The following is a 17594-nucleotide window of genomic DNA, read 5'->3' as shown; positions in this document are numbered from 1 at the left end:
GGTGAGTCTTTTTTTTTTAAAAGATTTTATTTTATTTATTTTTGAGAGAGAAAACATGAGCAGGGGGAGGGGCAGAGGGAGAAGCAGACTCCCCACTGAGCCAGGAGCCCGATGTAGGGCTCGATCGCAGGACCCCAGGATCATGACCTGAGTCGAAGGCAGATGCTTAACTAACTGAGCCACCCAAGCACCCAGTTAGGTTTGGTATTAAGTCCCTGTTGGTGATGTGGCCTTAGGACAAGGGGTACCATTTTGGACCTGTTTCTTTTGTAACACAGTCAATTTTTATTGAGTGAACAAATATCCTGTTCTACTTCTTAGTCATTGGTGACTTAAATCAGTTGGCGACTGTCTTTCCTTTCTCATCTCTTTCTCAGTTTTTTGGTCCATTTATCTTTCCATTTCTTTTCCACGGAATGTATCCCAAACAATATATATATATATTTTTTTAAGATTTGATTTATTAGAGAGAGCATGAGCAGGGGGGAGAGGCAGAGGGAGAGGGAGAAGCAGACTCCCCACCAAGCAGGGAGCCCGATGTGGGGCTCGATCCCAGGACGCTAGGATCATGACCCAAGCCGAAGGCAGACGCTTAACCGACTGAACCACCCAGGCGCCCCAAACAAGAATGTTCTTAAGGGAGTTTAATAATCCCTTTAAATTTGGGCTGTGGTAAATAGGGATTCATCGATACAATTCTTACAAAACTGCTTTTCTGCGTGGAAATCTCGCTGCTCCTGGCTGGTCCCTGATTTGTGGTTGTAATCTGAAAAAAATACGTAAGAGCTGTGATTTGAAATTCTGGTTCATCAGTAAGAACTCCAGAGTGTAGCATTCTTCAGTTAGATATTTATGTCTTCTCATGAACTAAGGGAAAGTTGGGGTAACTACCCGGTTGCCATTCCTGAAAGGGATAACAGAGAAGGCTGTTGTTCTCCTGTGGCAAGCCCTTAACCTGGACCTTCTCTACAGTCTTTCCTAGGAAATGTCACTGTGTAGCTTAAAAGTTCACAAAGAGTCAGTACTTCTTACAACTCTTTTCTAGAATTAGAATGTGAGAAATTAACTTTTAGGCTTTATGCACTGTGGTATGATTTTCAGTTTTTATACACGTGTATTATCACTATCACTAAGGGTTTAGATTTTTTTTTTTTTTAATATTTATCTGAGAGAGAGCATAAGCAGGGGGAGCCAGAGGGAGAGGGAGAAGCAGGCTCCCCGCTGAGCAGAGAGCCTGAAGTGGGACTTGATCCCATGACCCGAGCAGAAGGCAGACGCCCAACTGACTGAGCCACCCAGGCGACCCAAGGGTTTAGATTTTTTATAAACTTTCAGGTGCAAAAAGTATTTTTCTTAATCTCAAATTCTCATTTTTCCATCCAATTAAATTAGGTTCTCTCATCTCGAGACAAGTTTGACTCATTCTGTGACACTGCTCCTCAGGTTCTATTTTGTAAAATGCAACACAGGCTGTGCCTTTTACAGACTGATTCAGTAAGGGGAGCTGTTTCAGAGTTGTTGCCTATCGAAATTTCGACTATCTTATTCAGTCCAACAAACTACATATAACAATACTTGAAGAATTCTTTATTTCCGGACGTAATATTAAGTTGACAAAGGTATTTGAGAACAAATGTCCTGAGACGAGGGTTAAAGTTTGTTATGCACAGTTGCTTAAACATAAATAGACAGCTATTAATGGTAATCAGAGGATTAGTTACCAGCTTGTATCCCTCCTCACCAAAGATCAAATGATATTTCCTAATCAGCCCGGTGTAGTGAATAGTGCTTTCAGGCTGATCTGACTGTTCTTCTCCATCACTGGGGGGCTTCTTGGGACGTCTCCCCAGCTTGTGGCCCATGGTATATGCGATGAGATGCGCACACCTGACTTCAGAGGAGTTATGTTAGCCTGGGTGTATGTACTTGCTCAAAACACAGTTTGTCTTAACTTTCATATATTCTGTTTGGAGCAACAGGCCCACACTTTTAGAGATCATGCCCTGACACTCTTGTCAGATACCAAAATGGGCCTGTTGTGAGTCAGTCAGTGTGCACACATGTTGAGTTACTGCACGCAGGGCTCACAGCCAGCCACGAGATCTGCTTCAGTTGCACCATCCCTGCGTGCAAGGTGGTGTTTGTGCAGTTATTCGAATGTTTTGCTATACTTTGCCTTGATTCTTTAATAAAAATTAGGAAAACACAGGGGCACCTGGGTGGCTCAGTCGGTTAAGCGTCCAACTCTTGATTTTGGCTCAAGTCATGATCTCAGGGCTGTGAGGTCGAGCCCTACGTCGGGCTCCAGCCTCAGCATAGTCTGCTTAAGATTCTCTCTCTCCCTGACGATGGACTCTGAAAAACAAACTGAGGGTTCTAGAGGGGAGGGGGGCGGTAGGAGGATGGGTTAGCCTGGTGATGGGTATTAAAGAGGGCACGTTCTGCATGGAGCACTGGGTGTTATGCACAAACAATGAATCATGGAACACTGCATCAAAAAAAAAAAGAATAAATTGCTTTCAAGCATCCATTCAAAAAAAAAGATTCTCTCCCTCTTCCTCTGCCCCTTCCCCCACCCTGCACTCTCTCTTTCTCTAAGAAAAAAAAAATTAGTAAAACAAATGAAAGTGCTGGTCAGAAGCATCAGTCTTTTTTTTTTTTTTTAAAGATTTTATTTATTTATTTGAGAGAGAGAACAAGTAGGGTGGGAGGGAGGCAGGGGGAGAAGAAGACTCCCCACTGAGCAGGGAGCCTGATGCAGGGGCTCCATCCCAGGACCCTGAGATCATGACCTGAGCTGAAGGCAGACGCTTAACTGACTGAGCAACCCAAGCACCTCCAGAAGCATCAGTCTTTAAAAGTTAATACAGTTGGGGGGTGCCTGGGTGGCTCAGTCGTTAAGCGTCTGCCTTTGGCTCGGGTCATGGTCCCAGGGTCCTGGGATCGAGCCCCGCATCGGGCTCCCTGCTCTGCGGGAGGCCTGCTTCTCCCTCTCCCATTCCCCCTGCCTGTGTTCCCTCTTGCTGTCTCTCTCTCTGTCAAATAAATAAATAAAATCTTAAAAAAAAAAAAAAAGTTAATACAGTTGGGAACAAGATAGAGTGGAATGTTTTGCAGCATGACTTTCACTTCATTTGGACATTCATTGGACCTAAGCCAGTCCTCTGTATTCAGTTATGAAAGAAAAGAAAAATAAGGAACAAGTATGAAATATGGAACTATATGGTCAAAGCCTGGGTTAAAAGGGCAGATGTAATTAGATGTTTCGTAATTAACCTAATATTCTGCGATGGAACTCCCCTAGTAAGATGGAAGTCACTTGTTTATCTGGGTTGGATTTTCAGAAGTGTTTTCAGGAAACCTTCAGCATGAAAGTCTTTATGCAGTGTGTTTGACAGCTTGGTTTCTGTGGAAGGCCTTCTCCCGCTCTGCAGAGAAGACAGAAAATGCCCACATCCCTGGTTTGCCTACATTCTGTCTGGTGTGATGAGTGAGTGAGTGAGAGAGATAGAGAGTGTGAGTGTGTGTGTGTGTGTGTGTAGGGGGGCGTGGCAGCACAGGGAAGCCTCACTGTTGAACATCTTAGTGTTGTCTTTGCTTATTACCTTTTTAAATTTTATTTTCTTTTTAAGAGAGAGAGTGCAAGCAGGGAGGGGCAGAGGGAGAAGGAAAGGGAGAATCCCAAGCAGGCTCCACCCCCAGCACGGAGCCCGACACGGGACTCTGTCTCGCAACCCTGAGATCATGACCTGAGCCAAAATCAAGAATTGGACACTTAACTGATTGAGCTACCCAAGCACCCCATTGCTTATTACCTTTTTAAAACAACCCCCCCCCCATCTTTGACATCCTTCTGACTCGAATTATCTCTGAGTTATGTTCTCTATAAATGTAAAAGATTTGGAGACCAGTGCCTGCTGTAACGTGGCTCTGTTATCGTTGGTCCAGCCGTTCCTAATTGATGACTTCCAGTTCATTTCTAAGTATTTTACTCCAAGCTATGCAATAAGCATCCTTATCTATATGTTATGGAGCTTTTGACTTTATAAGCTAGATTACTAGAGGTGGAAATAATGGGTCAAACAATATGTACATTTAAGACTTAATAGATATTGCCATATTTCCCAAAAAGGCACAGCAATCTGTACTCCTTCAGCCATGTAGGGAAATGCTTTTTATTTCTCATCTAAAATTCTTGCCGGTTGAAGAGATGGAAGAAGGCATTTCATTTTGTTTTATTTTTATTAATTTTTAAAGTATTTTTTAAAAGATTTTATTTATTCATTTGAGACAGATACAGAGAGAGAGCATGAACAGAGGCAGAGGGAGAAGCAGGCTCCCCGCTGAGCTGGGATCCCAACATGGGGCTCAATCGCAGGACCCTGAGATCATGACCTGAGCCGAAGGCAGACGCTTAATCATCTGAGCCACCCAGCCACTCTTCATTTTGCTTTAATTTGCAGTTTGTGGATTACTCATGAGCTCAAGCAACTTTGTGCAGAGTTGTTCACTATTTGCATTTCTTGTGTAAATTGCTCCCTTTTCTCCTGAGCTGCTTTCTTACTGATTTGTAAGAACTTTTTGTCCATTAGGTATATTTGCTGTCATGTGTGTTGCAGTTATTTTTTTCTAGACTTTTTGTCTCTTGACTTTGTGTATAGCGTCATGTTGCCATAAACTTTTTTTTTTTTAAGATTTTATTTATTTGACACAGAGAGAGCAAGCACAAGCAGGGGGAGCGGCATAGGGAGAGGGAGAAGCAGACTCTCCACTGAGCAGGGAGCATGATTCGGGGCTCGATCCCAGGACCCTGGGATCATGACCTGAGCTGAAGGCAGACGCTTAACCAACCAAGCCACCTAGGCGCCCCAGTCTCTTGAGTTTCTAATCATAAAGTCATATCAAATAAAGATAATTTTATCACCTTCCAGTATTTACCCCATTTTTTTCTTTTGTAGTACACTGAGCTAGGACTTCTGTTAAAGTTATTAAACCTCTTTCATGGGTGCAGATCACATCGGGCTTGGAGCCCTGCTGCAGCGGGAGCCCTGCTGCAGCGGGAGCCCTGGTGCTCTGTGCCGTGGCCCTCCCGTACAACATGCTCACATCTCTGCACAGCCAGGGTCGCGCAGGCTCCTTCCTTCCTTCCCAGCTGGATTCTGAGCTCTTGGCCGTCATGCCTCTTCTTTTATGTCCTTCCCAGAGCCAGCAGAGAACTGAGCACATAATAAACACGTGTTGAACTGTCAGATTCCTGGAATGTGCTCCTAGTCTCTTCTTCAGGGCTCTCCACTTCTTTCTTGAAGCTGGCTCGGACATCAGTGGACTTTAGATCAGAAGACCAGAGTGCTCTCTGCCCAGAAGGCCCTTCTCCTTTACCCACCCTGTGGAGTTTAGACTTTTGAGCTTCTACACCAGAGACTTTCCCCTTCTCAGACTTCATCAGCATCACCTGAGATCTTGTTAAAACACAGATTGTGGGGTCACCCCTGCATTTCTGAGTTAGTAGGTCTGGGGTGGTACCGCAGAATTTTGCGTTTCTCACAAGCTCAGACGCTGCTGGTCTGGCAGTGCAGTTTGGAAACCATGGCTCTAGACTAATTGGTGACTTCGTGCGAAAAAGCCAGATTCCTGTGGTCTCCAAATTCTGCTCGAGTAACCAGGTCCCCCTTCACGTCACCCCAGGAGCTTCTGCCCCAGGCCCTGTCCCTCCCTCTGAGTCTGCGCTGAGAGAGTGTGTGTCAGGGGCACACAATATTCATCTTTTACAGGATAGGCGATTTTGAAGTGAAACACATTTTGTAGGTTTAATGAAAATTGACCCCCTTTCCACCCTCTCAGCCTCTGCACTTAGATACCTTCACGAAAACAGAATCATCCATCGGGATCTAAAGCCAGAAAACATCGTCCTGCAGCAAGGAGAGCAAAGAGTGAGTCACCTTCCTGGAAAGTCCTGGGGACTGCCTCAGGGGAGCTGCTCTAGCAGAGAAAGAACACCCTTTGTGTCTTTGTTTATGTTTGTGTTTCCTTGACTTTGTGTTTGCTTTGATTCTCTGTGAACACTTTTTGATTTGAAACAGAATTCAGCAAAAAACTCCTGCTTGCAGATGGAGGCAAATTTGAATGGATCACATTGTTGCCCAAGTTGCAGGAATCTGATAAGGAACATAATGTTTCTATTCCCACCTCCGCCCCAGCCTTTGGGACCAGCCCCTCTGAGAAATAGACTTTTTGTTTTCTCTGTGTTCGAGAGTACAGCTTTTGAGGCTAACCTGGAAACCAGCTCTCAGCTGGTTCTGGATGTGACACAGAGGAGGCATTTGGAGCTGACACCTGCCCGTAGAGCCTGGCCCAGCCTGCAGTCTCCCCAGAGCTCTTTGGGACCCTCCTCAGGGCCCCTCCTGCTTGGGTGTGGCGGTTACCTCCCCATGGGGCTTGGCGCTGTACCCTTTCATAGCCTTGTTTGTTTAGCTGGGGGTGACAAGCAAGGGCTCAGCCGAGTGGAATATAGTAACCCAACCTGCGGGCCACTCAGTCTCTTCTGGTGGAGCTTCCATCAGCATTCTGGGCCTGACCCATGACTGTCTTAGTGCTCACCTTGGTTCCGGTTCATACTCTTTCTTGCCAGTGGTTCTAAGATTTGAGAACTATGGGTATTCACTGAGGAGATCTTTCACCTCATCAAGTCCAGGTTTAGCAATCTTGAGGGCTGGTGCAGAGTCCGTTCATTTTGACCTTCCTCTGGTGAGTAGTTGCAGAGCAAAGGAGAACATGTGCCTTTTTTCAGCATTTTTACCGTGTATGTTTTCTCTTGCCCTCTATCTGCCATGTTGAAGGCAGTCTCCTGTGTATTTGATGGTTCTTAGGAATTCAGGATCTAACACCACCTGGGAAATTCAGAATATCCTCTGCTCTGGTCAGCAATCTGTTCTTATAGGAGGACAGTGTATTCTCATAATCCTCCGATTTTTCCTTCTTTTTCAGTTAATACACAAAATTATTGACCTAGGATATGCCAAGGAACTGGATCAGGGCAGTCTTTGTACTTCCTTTGTGGGGACCCTGCAATACCTGGTAAGCGATGGGGTTTACATGTTTGCTTATCAGCTGCTCTCTGATGGCTGTACGTGTGCGGCTCCTCTCTGTCCTTGCCTTCTAGCATCAAAATCTTGCCAGCTCTTGAGAGGTTTCCCAGATGTATAGGAATTGTTGTATGACAGAGACATACTCTGTTCAAGTCAGCACTTTTTGCCAGTGGAGGCCCAATGGAAAGATATGGTCATCTTCTCTGATGTCAAAAGGGCTTTGCTAGTGTGTGCTCTCGCACACATCTCGTAACATCTTGGGCTTTAGTATTTTATCTGAAAATAAAGAGTTTAAACTAGATTCATGCTGGTTTGTAGAAGCCACAGTTTCCATGACATGTCTCGGGCCACCAAGAAGGAGCTGAGCTCTGAGCCCCCCACCCCTTCTTTACATTATTTGGTCTGAATTCATTGGTGTTCTATTTGAGTCACTCATTCATTCAGAAAATACTGACTGAGTATAGTCTATGTTTACCAGGCACTGTGCTGGGAACTGGCGATGGATTGGTAAAGAAGACAAGCATTTCCCTGGTCTTTAGGAGCTTGGAGTTTAGTGAGAAAGCAGGCATTAACCCCACACTTACACAGATAACTAAGAAATTAAAATTGTGACAAGTACTACAAAGGGGAAGTGCAGGGTGTTATAAGAATATGTATTAGGAGGACCTCACCTAGTCTGGGACCGAAGGACGAATAGATGCAAGGGGCTGGAGGTAGGGGAAAGGAGAGGAAATTGAAGCAAAGGATGTAGTCCATGGAGAGCCAGAAGGACATTGAAGGGTTTTAATTTGGAGAGGAATTGGGTTTACCCTTTGAAAAGATCATTCTTGATGCAGTGTGGAGAACGAATTGTACTGAACAAGTAAATAGTGGGTGAGTAGTAAGGAGGCTGTTGTGAAAAGCAGCACAGGTAAGTCAAGAAATGCCTAGCAAGAGACTCAGTAAGACTTGGTAATAGATTGCTTGTGGATTGTAACAACCAGTAAAATTTTGATTGAATCAAAGGGTTGGCAGTTTAATAAACAAGAAGAAGTTGAAGGCCACTGGGCTAAATGAGCTTAAATATTTTATCTAGTTCTTAAATAAAACAGAAAAATTCTTTGAAGTCTCTCTGAGTGCGTTTCTGCTTCCTGCTTATCCCACCAACTAGGGTAATGGGCTCCATTGCTTTATGACCTGCTCTATGGAATGGAGGTTTCAGAGTGGTGACCCATGGGGGGGCTGTGATTCGGGCCCTGTGTCCATATCCCATAATTATGTAGGTCCTGCTGAGCATCCTCTGAGATCCTCATGGGCTCAGCAGCAGTTAAGCAGGGGGACCCCATGCTCTGACCAGGATGCTTAGTCAAATCCTTCACCTTCAAGAACTAAAACTTCTGTCCATAACCAGATACAGAGATTGATCTGCCCATCCCCCAATTTTTCCTCATGGTTTGCACTCCCTGGCCTTTCCATAAGTGTCACACTTCTAACCAGACCGTGCACGGTCCTGTCTCCCTGCCTTTGCTTATGACGGTCCTTTCTAGAATGTCTCTTCACAGACACTCATGTGAAGTGCCGCCTTCTGTGCCAGGTTCCATTCCCACCTGTGCTTCAGAGCTTTGCTCGGTCACTCCAGCTCTCTCTGCTTGGTCAGCAGTCATGCATCTGGCTTTTTTCCTGCCTGATTATAAATATCCCATCCCATTGTACGACCACACATCCTGAGTCACGTCGGTTTAGGAGACGTGGTCAGCATTTAATGTGTGTGTTATGCATTTGGTGTGTCTAGCCTGGTATCATTTTCCTTTGTTGTATGTAACTTATCTTCCCACCTGGACACGGCACCCAAGAAAAGGGTGTATGATGTGCTCTGGTATACCTAAAAATACCCCCAGGGGCCCTTGTATCAGCATCAGGCCTGCATGAGATACAGAAAAATTCTAGATACCCCCAGCTACACATGTGGTCACCTCCTCCCCCTTGAGTGTGGACGTGCCAGTGTCCTCTGGATGGAGTCAGGGGAATGGGGGGACATGATGAGAAGGGCCTGTTGCCCCCTCCTGTGGAGGCTCCTCAGCAGCAGGAGCAGCTCAGGTGCTTCCCCACCACATGTTCTTCTACAGGCCCCAGAACTTCTGGAGCAGCAGAAGTACACGGTGACCGTGGACTACTGGAGCTTCGGCACCTTGGCTTTTGAGTGCATCACGGGGTTCCGACCTTTTCTCCCTAACTGGCAGCCCGTACAGTGGTGAGTGAGGGGCTGGGGCCTGCGGGTGGAGCCAGGAGCACCCCCTGAAGGGGCGAGTGTGTCCCTCTGTCTTTGTCATGTCTTTCACCTGTTCCCATCTCACTGGGTGCTCCCAGCCTAAGACCTCTGTCATCTGTCTCCCATAGAGCATGTCCCTTTAGGACCCAGCATGTGGGTGGTCCAGGCTCCGGAGTCCTAGAAAAGGAGAGCAGTTGTTAAGTGTTAACGTCTGTAAATATAACACCGTATGAACGTTTGCCGTGTGTGCAGTGGTAACATGGCCGTGTTTACAGACCGTTGCGTACATTGTGCACTTCCGCTGCGGGTGCTGTGTATTAGTAAGAAAAGGACATGTACACCTGACAAATGAGAAGTATTTACATGGAAATGTATTACTGACATATTTTACTGTACCTCAATAGAAATTTTTGTTTCAAAAGCATAAGAAAGTGGCTTAAAATATGAACCAGTATGTACACAAATAAGTTACCAAAAAAAAGATTTCTTAATAACAACCGAAGGATATAATTAAGTTTTTAAAAAATTATATCTTTACCTTTTTTTATTACAAAAATATGTACTCATTGTATATGTGAACGTTAATCATTACCAAAATGCATAGTACGAAAACTTAACATTTCCCTAAATCAGGTTTCATTCGGAGTGTTCCTTGAGAGGCCACACGCTAATTTGAATGATGCTACTGTTACTCCAAATTTTGTTTTTATTTCCAGTGTTTGTCCTTTTGGAGCAGTAATAAGTTCACGTGGTTCAAGCTTCCAAAAGTAATGAAAGAGTATGCACTGAAAGTCGTCTCTGACCAGCCTGCCAGCCACCTGGCTTCCTTCCCCACAGGCACCTGATACCACTGGTTTTGTGTGTGCTTCCAGGGATGTTTCAGATGGGTACAAGCAAATTGGCCTATATTTGTCTGTTGGTTCATTTATGTGTTTCACCCCTTTTTTACATCAGTGATAGCATAATGTGAACTGCTCCGCAAGTGCTCTCAAAGCATTTCTACACCGTGAAAATTTCCTTCACACAATCCAGAAACAACCACCACAGACGTTTTTGTGTCTCTAGGCTCTTCAGTATATGTGTTATACTTTTAAAAAACCCACAAATAAATTACTGCAAACACCCTCATATAACCTCTTTTTCAGTCTTGCTATTTATTGAAAAGGGCTTTATGTTTTTCCATTATTTGTAATGTCTGTTCGGTATTCAACTGAGTGGCTACACTGGAATTTTTTTTTAACTTATCCCTTGTTGCTGGAAGCATGGGTGGTTTGTAATTTTTACTTCTTAAAAGAGCACCAAGAATAATGTCCTTGTATGGAAATCCCTGTATATCCCTAGAAGTGGAATGAACTGATCAAAGATTATGCACATTTTAAAGGTTTTTGATGTGTATTAAAATGCTCAACAGAAAGGCTATATAAGTAATGTTTCCACAGGAACATACAAAGCTGCCTCTTTCACCACACCACTGCCAGCACTGGCTATTATCATTTTTCTAAATAGCTTTCTGGAAGTAATGAAAACATTAACTTTTTCAAAGGACAGGTATTTGCATCATGAATTATTTTTTTTTCTTTTTTTTTTTTAATTTTTTTTTTAATGTTTTATTTATTTATTCATGAGAGTCAGAGAGAGAGAGAGAGAGAGAGAGAGGCAGAGGGAGAAGCAGGCTCCCTGCCTAGCAGGGAGCCCGATGCGGGACTCGATCCCAGGACCCTGGGATCATGACCTGAGCCGAAGGCAGACGCTTAACCATCTGAGCCACCCAGGCGCCCCATGAATTATTTATTTATAAGATGTAACCTTGGAAATCCATTCCAGAAGAGTGGTTTTTGTGATGGCAGTCCAGTTTAGTCAATATGTATAAGCCAAACATTGGAAATGCAAAGATGATTGCAGCCAGGTCCCTGCTCTTCAGGAGTCTGGTGAAATGGCAAAGTATGCCCTCCTCTGGTGATTTATTTTAAAACAAGCAATACTTGTTGAGCTACATAGGTTCTGGAGTATTGAGGAATTAGCTCATTAATTTATAGTCACACCGGATACTCTAGCCATCGTAAAAATAACTTTATCTGTATATCAGTAGTGTTTTTAACTAACCAAAGAATTACTGCATTTCTGCAGTTCAGATGTTGAGTTTTTCCAATATTTTTAACAAGATGAGTTAAAAATCCACTCGAACTGGAAGAACAAGTGCTATTTGAAAATACATCTCTAATGTCTCAGCATCTTTATAGTAAGCCTGTTGTCTGCAGAATTCGCTTCTTAGAACTCTCCTCACCAGTGCTGGAAGACCAGATGATACTTTCAGGTAGTCTTCTTGGACCCCCAGTCAGGAGCTGTTCAGTGGACTAGTTTGTGAGAAGTGTCTGTCTCATGTGCCTTGTAATGCCTCAGACAACTTTTTAAAAACTTCACTCTCTCAGTAATTGGTTATCTTTGAAGCATTGTTCACACTTAAGTTCTTTTCCTCATCACCAAAAAGCTTTGAAACCAGTCGGGTTTAAAATTTTTCTCCTTCAGGACGCCTGGGTGGCTCAGTCGTTAAGCGTCTGCCTTTGGCTCAGGTCATGATCCCGGGGTCCTGGGATCGAGCCCCGCATCGGGCTCCCTGCTCCGCGGGAAGCCTGCTTCTCCCTCTCCCACTCCCCCTGCTTGTGTTCCCTCTCTCGCTGTTGTCTCTATCAAATAAATAAGTAGAATCTTTCAAATTTTTCCCCTTCAAATACTATTTCAGATGCATCAGTGCATCCGTGAGTTCTCTAAACTGGGAAATATAAAAGTTCCTTCACCACTAGAGGTAACATCTAGCCATCTACATTTAGAGGGATGTGAGTTGTGCATGCATGTGTTCATATTGCCCATCAATGTGATACGCGTGCAATGATCCTGGTTTGGAAGTTCTAATTTTATCCTCTGTCAAAACATGAATTTTGTATGAGATAAAATGAAAAGTAGAGGAAATGATGAAGACACGCTAAGGGCGAGATCAGGAGTCGGCTGTCCTGGCTATGGAGCTCTGGGCACAGGATGGTCACTGCCTCCACTCCCACAGGCAGTCCAGACTAGCCTCCGGCTCTGAAAGAAGCCATCCTAGCAGGATCCTGAGGCACTGACTGTCACCCAAAGATAAAATCGCGACCTGGGGGTATCCCGTACAGTTGTAAAGTGATCTGTTACAGATGTAAAGTGCATCTTGCCCATTAAGTGACTTAGAGGCTGTAATTAAGGAGATGACACGTTCGCAGGCATTCCAGAGTCCGGCAGAAGAGTGAGATGGACATTGTCGTCAGTGAGGACTTGAATGGAGCGGTGAAGTTTTCAAGCTCCTTACCCTACCCCAATAATCTGAACAGGTAAGGCCCAGTGGCGCTTCTCTACGTAGTTCTCTTCCTCTTTTACAAATAAATGTCTGCAATGACATCGGATAGCTTTTAAAGAGGTTATTAGGATAGCATCCCGTGACTAGGGACTTGACATAACCATCTCCATCTTAAACTTAGAATGGATTCCCACCCCTCACCCCATCTAGAAATCATCTCTTTCCTAAATTCACATAACAATTGATCTGTACCTCTTACCACTCTTAGTAGCTTCTACCTCATATTACATTTGGTTTTACCTCATACTACATTTGGTTTTGCATAGGGCTTATCTCCTCAACTGTAAGCCTTTTCAGGGTAGGGAATTATATTTTACTTCTCTTTGCACTCCTGTGTAGACTCATACTGTGTCTTAGTCAACAAATAGATCTTTGTAGTTTGAACAGCATTATATTCTAGTCTTAGAGCCCAAATGTGAACACTTAAATAGTAATATCAGCATTGGGTAGTAGTACAAAAGAAAGTGGCAAGGCAGTCACACAACTGAGTAGCACGGATAATAATTACCATGAGTATTTAGAGAATGGGGAGAGAGGTATCGTGTGGACTAGAGCTGTGTGGAATGACTTTGGATGAGCTGAAACTTTCTGGAAGGATCTGGAACGATGTGCAGGACATGGATAGATGAAGAGGAAGGAAGTTTGAGGGGGAAGGAGTGAGGGGAGCAAAGGCATATTCCAGGGGGCAGTGAGTAGGGTGTTGGCCTCTGTGGAGGCTGAGAGCACCTGCATAAGGAGGACCTGTGGCCAGGAAGGAGTGTAAACTTTGTTGTGGGGCCACGAGTGGTTTTTTTTTGGTGGGGGGGGCGTGGATTAACAAATCTGGCAGGATGGCATCTAGCTTGTGTGTGGGGCTCACCGGGAGGTAGGACATGCCTGCAGCATTCAAAGAGCCTCACAGATCATTCTCATGCAGCCAGGTGGAGATCAGTCTGTTGACTCATCTGTTAAGAAATCTTGGCTTTCAGGGGGTGTCATAGCAGACCAGGCGAAGGGATAAGCACCCGAATCATTAGTTTGGCTGGAAACGTTCGCTTTCCCTCAGATTAACTCATTTTCAGTAATCACATACTGGCTGCCACGGATGTGTGTAGCGGTGAATGTACGTGAGGTCGCGTGGGAGGCTGCCTGAGAACGGTGTTGGAGCTGTCTCCTTCCACACCATGCTCTTGTTCTCCTCAGCATCCTGGCACAGCGACTGGAGAAGTGGCTGCAGCTGATGCTGATGTGGCACCCACGACAAAGGGGCACCGATCCTGTATACGGGCCCAACGGCTGCTTCAAGGCCCTGGATGACATCTTAAACCTGAAGGTGAGTGCGGAGCCGGGTCAGCCTCGAGGCAGCAGGTCAGGTCCCCGATGGGCTGTGGCAGGGCTTGGGAGAAAGAAGAGCGCCTTAAGAAGCAGGTCGTGGGCCATCTGAGCAGTGGGAAGGGAGGCCCCGTGAGAGTGCCTGCGCCTGGGCCAACTGACGTTGGTTGTGAGGTAGTAGCTGTGGACAAACAGGAGTATTAAAGACCAGAATGTATGAACCTTGGCACTGGGGCTCCCTTCCCTCCCGCTAGCCTAGCCGCTCTCTTTGTGTGGCTGGGGAATGTTGGGAGCAGCAGACGATCCAGGCAAATAGACGGGCCTCTCTCTAAAGATGGGTTTTTTCCAGTAACATCTGGGTTGTGTTGCAGCTGGTTCATATCTTGAACATGGTCACAGGCATCATTCACACCTATCCAGTGACAGAGGACGAGAGTCTGCAGAGCTTGCAGGCCAGAATCCAGCAAGACACAGGAATCCCTGAGAAGGACCAGGAGCTGCTGCAGGAAGCTGGGCTGGCGCTGATCCCTGACAAGCCTGCCACTCAGTGTATTTCAGATGGCAAGGTGAGCCCCTGCTCCCCACCGAAGGCCCTGTGTTCCTCGGACTTCGCCTCCCAGCTGTTCAGATTTCAGCTCTACTTTGTCACACAGTGCAGACACCTGCCTGTGTTTTCAGTTCGAACGTCAGATCCCCTGCATGGCCCCACAGGAGACACGAGTCCCTCCACGCTTGACTCGTTACTTCCAGACCGCTCAGAGTGCCTTTCCATTGCTTTTGTTGCCAAGCAATGCTTCATTCCTCCGAGTCAACCAAAGCTTTGTCCGGTGTACCTCTCGGGTACAAAACTGTGCAGACAGCCACAGCTATGCACGCCACGGCCCCTGCCCCAAGGAACTGATAAAGCCAACTTAGGAGAAACAAGCATTGGATAGGAAGGGAGATGGCGAATGTCTACATTGCACAGTAAAGACAACAGAGAATAGATAGAAAGTAGTAAGTTGTAAATAAGGCATACATTTGGATAATAAGTGTAAAAGGAACAGGAAAGGGAAATCTAGGCTGGAGTCATGAAGAAAGCCTGCATGGGCACTCAGTACTTGCTGGCTGAAGATGATGCCATTGGTGAACAGTGGGAAAAGCTCTGAAATCCCTGTGTTATGAATTGGAAAAAGCAGGGTTGGGAGCCACAAGATCTCATCTTGTTCTTATTCCTTTGCAGCTGATTGAGGGCCGCACGCTGGACATGGATCTCGTCTTTCTGTTTGACAACAGTAAAATTGCCTATGAGACTCAGATCTCCCCCCGGCCCCAACCTGAAAGTGTCAGCTGTATCCGTAAGAACAGCATTGTTTTCTTAAAAAAATAATCTTTTGTAATGCTTGGGACGGGGTAGGAGGAGGGAGAGACATGGACCAGGGGAGGGGGTCCACACCAAGGAAATGAGCTTACCTGGTCCCCAGAGCAGCCTTCTTTACTTGGGGCCTCTGTGTAGCCCAGCCAGAAAAGAGGAAAGGGAGTCTTCAATTTCAGTGTCATAGGTAGAACTTTAAACACAGAACAGAGAATACTGCCTGCAAGTCTCTGAACTTGATCAAATCAGATGGCCATTTTATTTATTTTTGAAGTTTTATTTATATTTTAATAATTAATACATGTATATGATACAAAAAAAGCAAAAGGTACAAAAAGAATAAACAGTGAAAAATAAGCCATCCTCTCTTCCCAATTTCCCAGTCTCTTCCAGGGAAACTGCTCCTGTCAGATTCTTGGGTATATATATCTTCTGGGAGTATTCTCCTCATATATAAAGTTTATATATATATATATCTCCCCCAACAAATGGTAGCATACAACATGTACTGTTCTGCACCTGTCTTTTTCACTTAATAATATATTTTAGAGATTTTTTCCCCTGTTGGTGCATATAGAGCTGCCTAATTTCTTTTTTTTTTTTAATAAAACTTTTTTCTAAAGATTTATTCATTCATTTGAGAGAGAGTGTGTGGGAGCAGGGGGAGGGGCAGAGAGAGAGGGAGAGAGAGAATCCCCAAGCAGACTCCCCACTGAGCTTGGAACCTGAAGCAGGGCTAGATCGCAGGACCCTGAGATCATGACCTGAGTCAAAATCCAGTCGGCTGCTCAGCCAGTGGAGCCACCAGGTGCCCTGAGCTCCCTAATTTCTTTTTTTTTTTTTTTAAAGATTTTATTTATTTATTTGACAGATAGAGACACAGCCAGAGAGGGAACACAAGCAGGGGGAGTGGGAGAGGGAGAAGCAGGCTTCCTGCAGAGCAGGGAGCCTGATGCAGGGCTCGATCCCAGGACCCTGGGACCATGACCTGAGCCGAAGGCAGACACTTAACAACTGAGCCACCCAGGCGCCCCATGAGCTCCCTAATTTCTAATGCTTGTGTAGTATTCCATTGTATGAGTGTTAGATGGACATATTAATGCATTCCCGCATTACTACCCCCCCCCACACACATTTAGAATAGATCAAGAGTCCAAAGTCTTAGTTCCAGACTTACTGCTTGTTTAAACATATGCTAATACTACCGGTTGAAGCTGAATTTTTGGAAAAGTTCACGTGACTTTAAATGTTATAAACATAAAGGTTTCTATTGAAAGCATGTGAGCCTGTATACATATGATTGTCTATACATGGTTCACAGACTGTTTCTTCAAATCGATAGGTATTTATTGACTGGTACATGCTTGTGCTATTAATGGAGTGCAAAAACAAATGTATGTGACAGTAACCAGGCTTATCACCCAAATAACTTATGTAATAGCATAGTAGTTCTTTTTTTCTTCTTTTAAGATTTTATTTATTTATTTGAGAAAGAGAGCACAGAGGGAGAATGAGAGGGAGAAGCAGGCTCCCCACTGAGCAGGGAGCCCATTGCAGGGCTCGATCCCAGGACCCTGTTATCATGACCTGAGCTGAAGGCAGACGCTTCCTGAGTACCAGTTCTATAACTAAAAAATGTGAGAGTACACATTAACCAAGGTAGGACATGGTTAATGTGAGGGCAGTTATTTTCTGACGGTGGCATATGTCTCTGTTGCAGTTCAAGAGCCCAAGAGGAACCTGTCTTTCTTCCAGCTGAGGAAGGTGTGGGGCCAGGTCTGGCACAGCATCCAAACCCTGAGGGAGGACTGTAACCGGCTGCAGCAGGGACAGCGAGCTGCCATGTACTGTACCAGGCGGTCTGGGACTTCACTTATTTTAAATTGCTTGGTGGCTTTTGCCACAGGGAGGGGCCCAGAAAGCCACTGGTAGGAGAGACAAGAGGGAGACACTGGTTTGGACGGGCAGGAAGTGGTTGGCTGGGCAGGATTGACTTTATGAGGTGAGTGAGGTCAGCACATGGAGCAGGAGTATAAACTGAGGGCCGGGCTGGCTGAACTAGGGGCAGAATTTGGACTGTGGAAAAGCTTATGGCAATTTGGGTCAGCAAAACTCCCCTGACTGTCATGCCGGGGACTGCCTGACTCCCTCTCCGGGTTATTGGCCCTTGGGTGTGGTTCTGTGCCTAATTCCAGTTTTGGTGCAGAACCT

At 45.2% G+C, this 17594-nt stretch overlaps 1 protein-coding gene across 4 annotated transcripts in view; it reads left to right on the top strand.

Annotated features, from left to right (window-relative positions):
• IKBKB (inhibitor of nuclear factor kappa B kinase subunit beta) overlaps positions 1–17594 on the top strand; it is a 60933-nt gene that overhangs the window by 31252 nt on the left and 12087 nt on the right. For 3 of the 4 annotated variants that reach the window (XM_035003950.1, XM_035003947.1, XM_035003948.1), the window contains exons 6-13: positions 5842–5930; positions 6985–7074; positions 9191–9315; positions 12585–12692; positions 13901–14030; positions 14401–14595; positions 15252–15366; positions 17104–17242. In XM_035003950.1, the coding sequence (XP_034859841.1) occupies positions 5842–5930; positions 6985–7074; positions 9191–9315; positions 12585–12692; positions 13901–14030; positions 14401–14595; positions 15252–15366; positions 17104–17242 (991 nt within the window). The remainder of the gene's footprint in view (positions 1–5841; positions 5931–6984; positions 7075–9190; positions 9316–12584; positions 12693–13900; positions 14031–14400; positions 14596–15251; positions 15367–17103; positions 17243–17594) is intronic. The other variant, XM_035003949.1, reaches the window with a different exon arrangement.

Source organism: Mirounga leonina, unplaced genomic scaffold (genome assembly GCF_011800145.1).
Source record: "Mirounga leonina isolate KUSES-001 unplaced genomic scaffold, KU_Mleo_1.0 Mir_128, whole genome shotgun sequence".
Classification (NCBI taxonomy): domain Eukaryota; kingdom Metazoa; phylum Chordata; class Mammalia; order Carnivora; family Phocidae; genus Mirounga; species Mirounga leonina.
The sequence above is the reverse complement of the archived record's forward strand: the minus strand, read 5'-3'. Positions and strand labels throughout refer to the sequence as shown.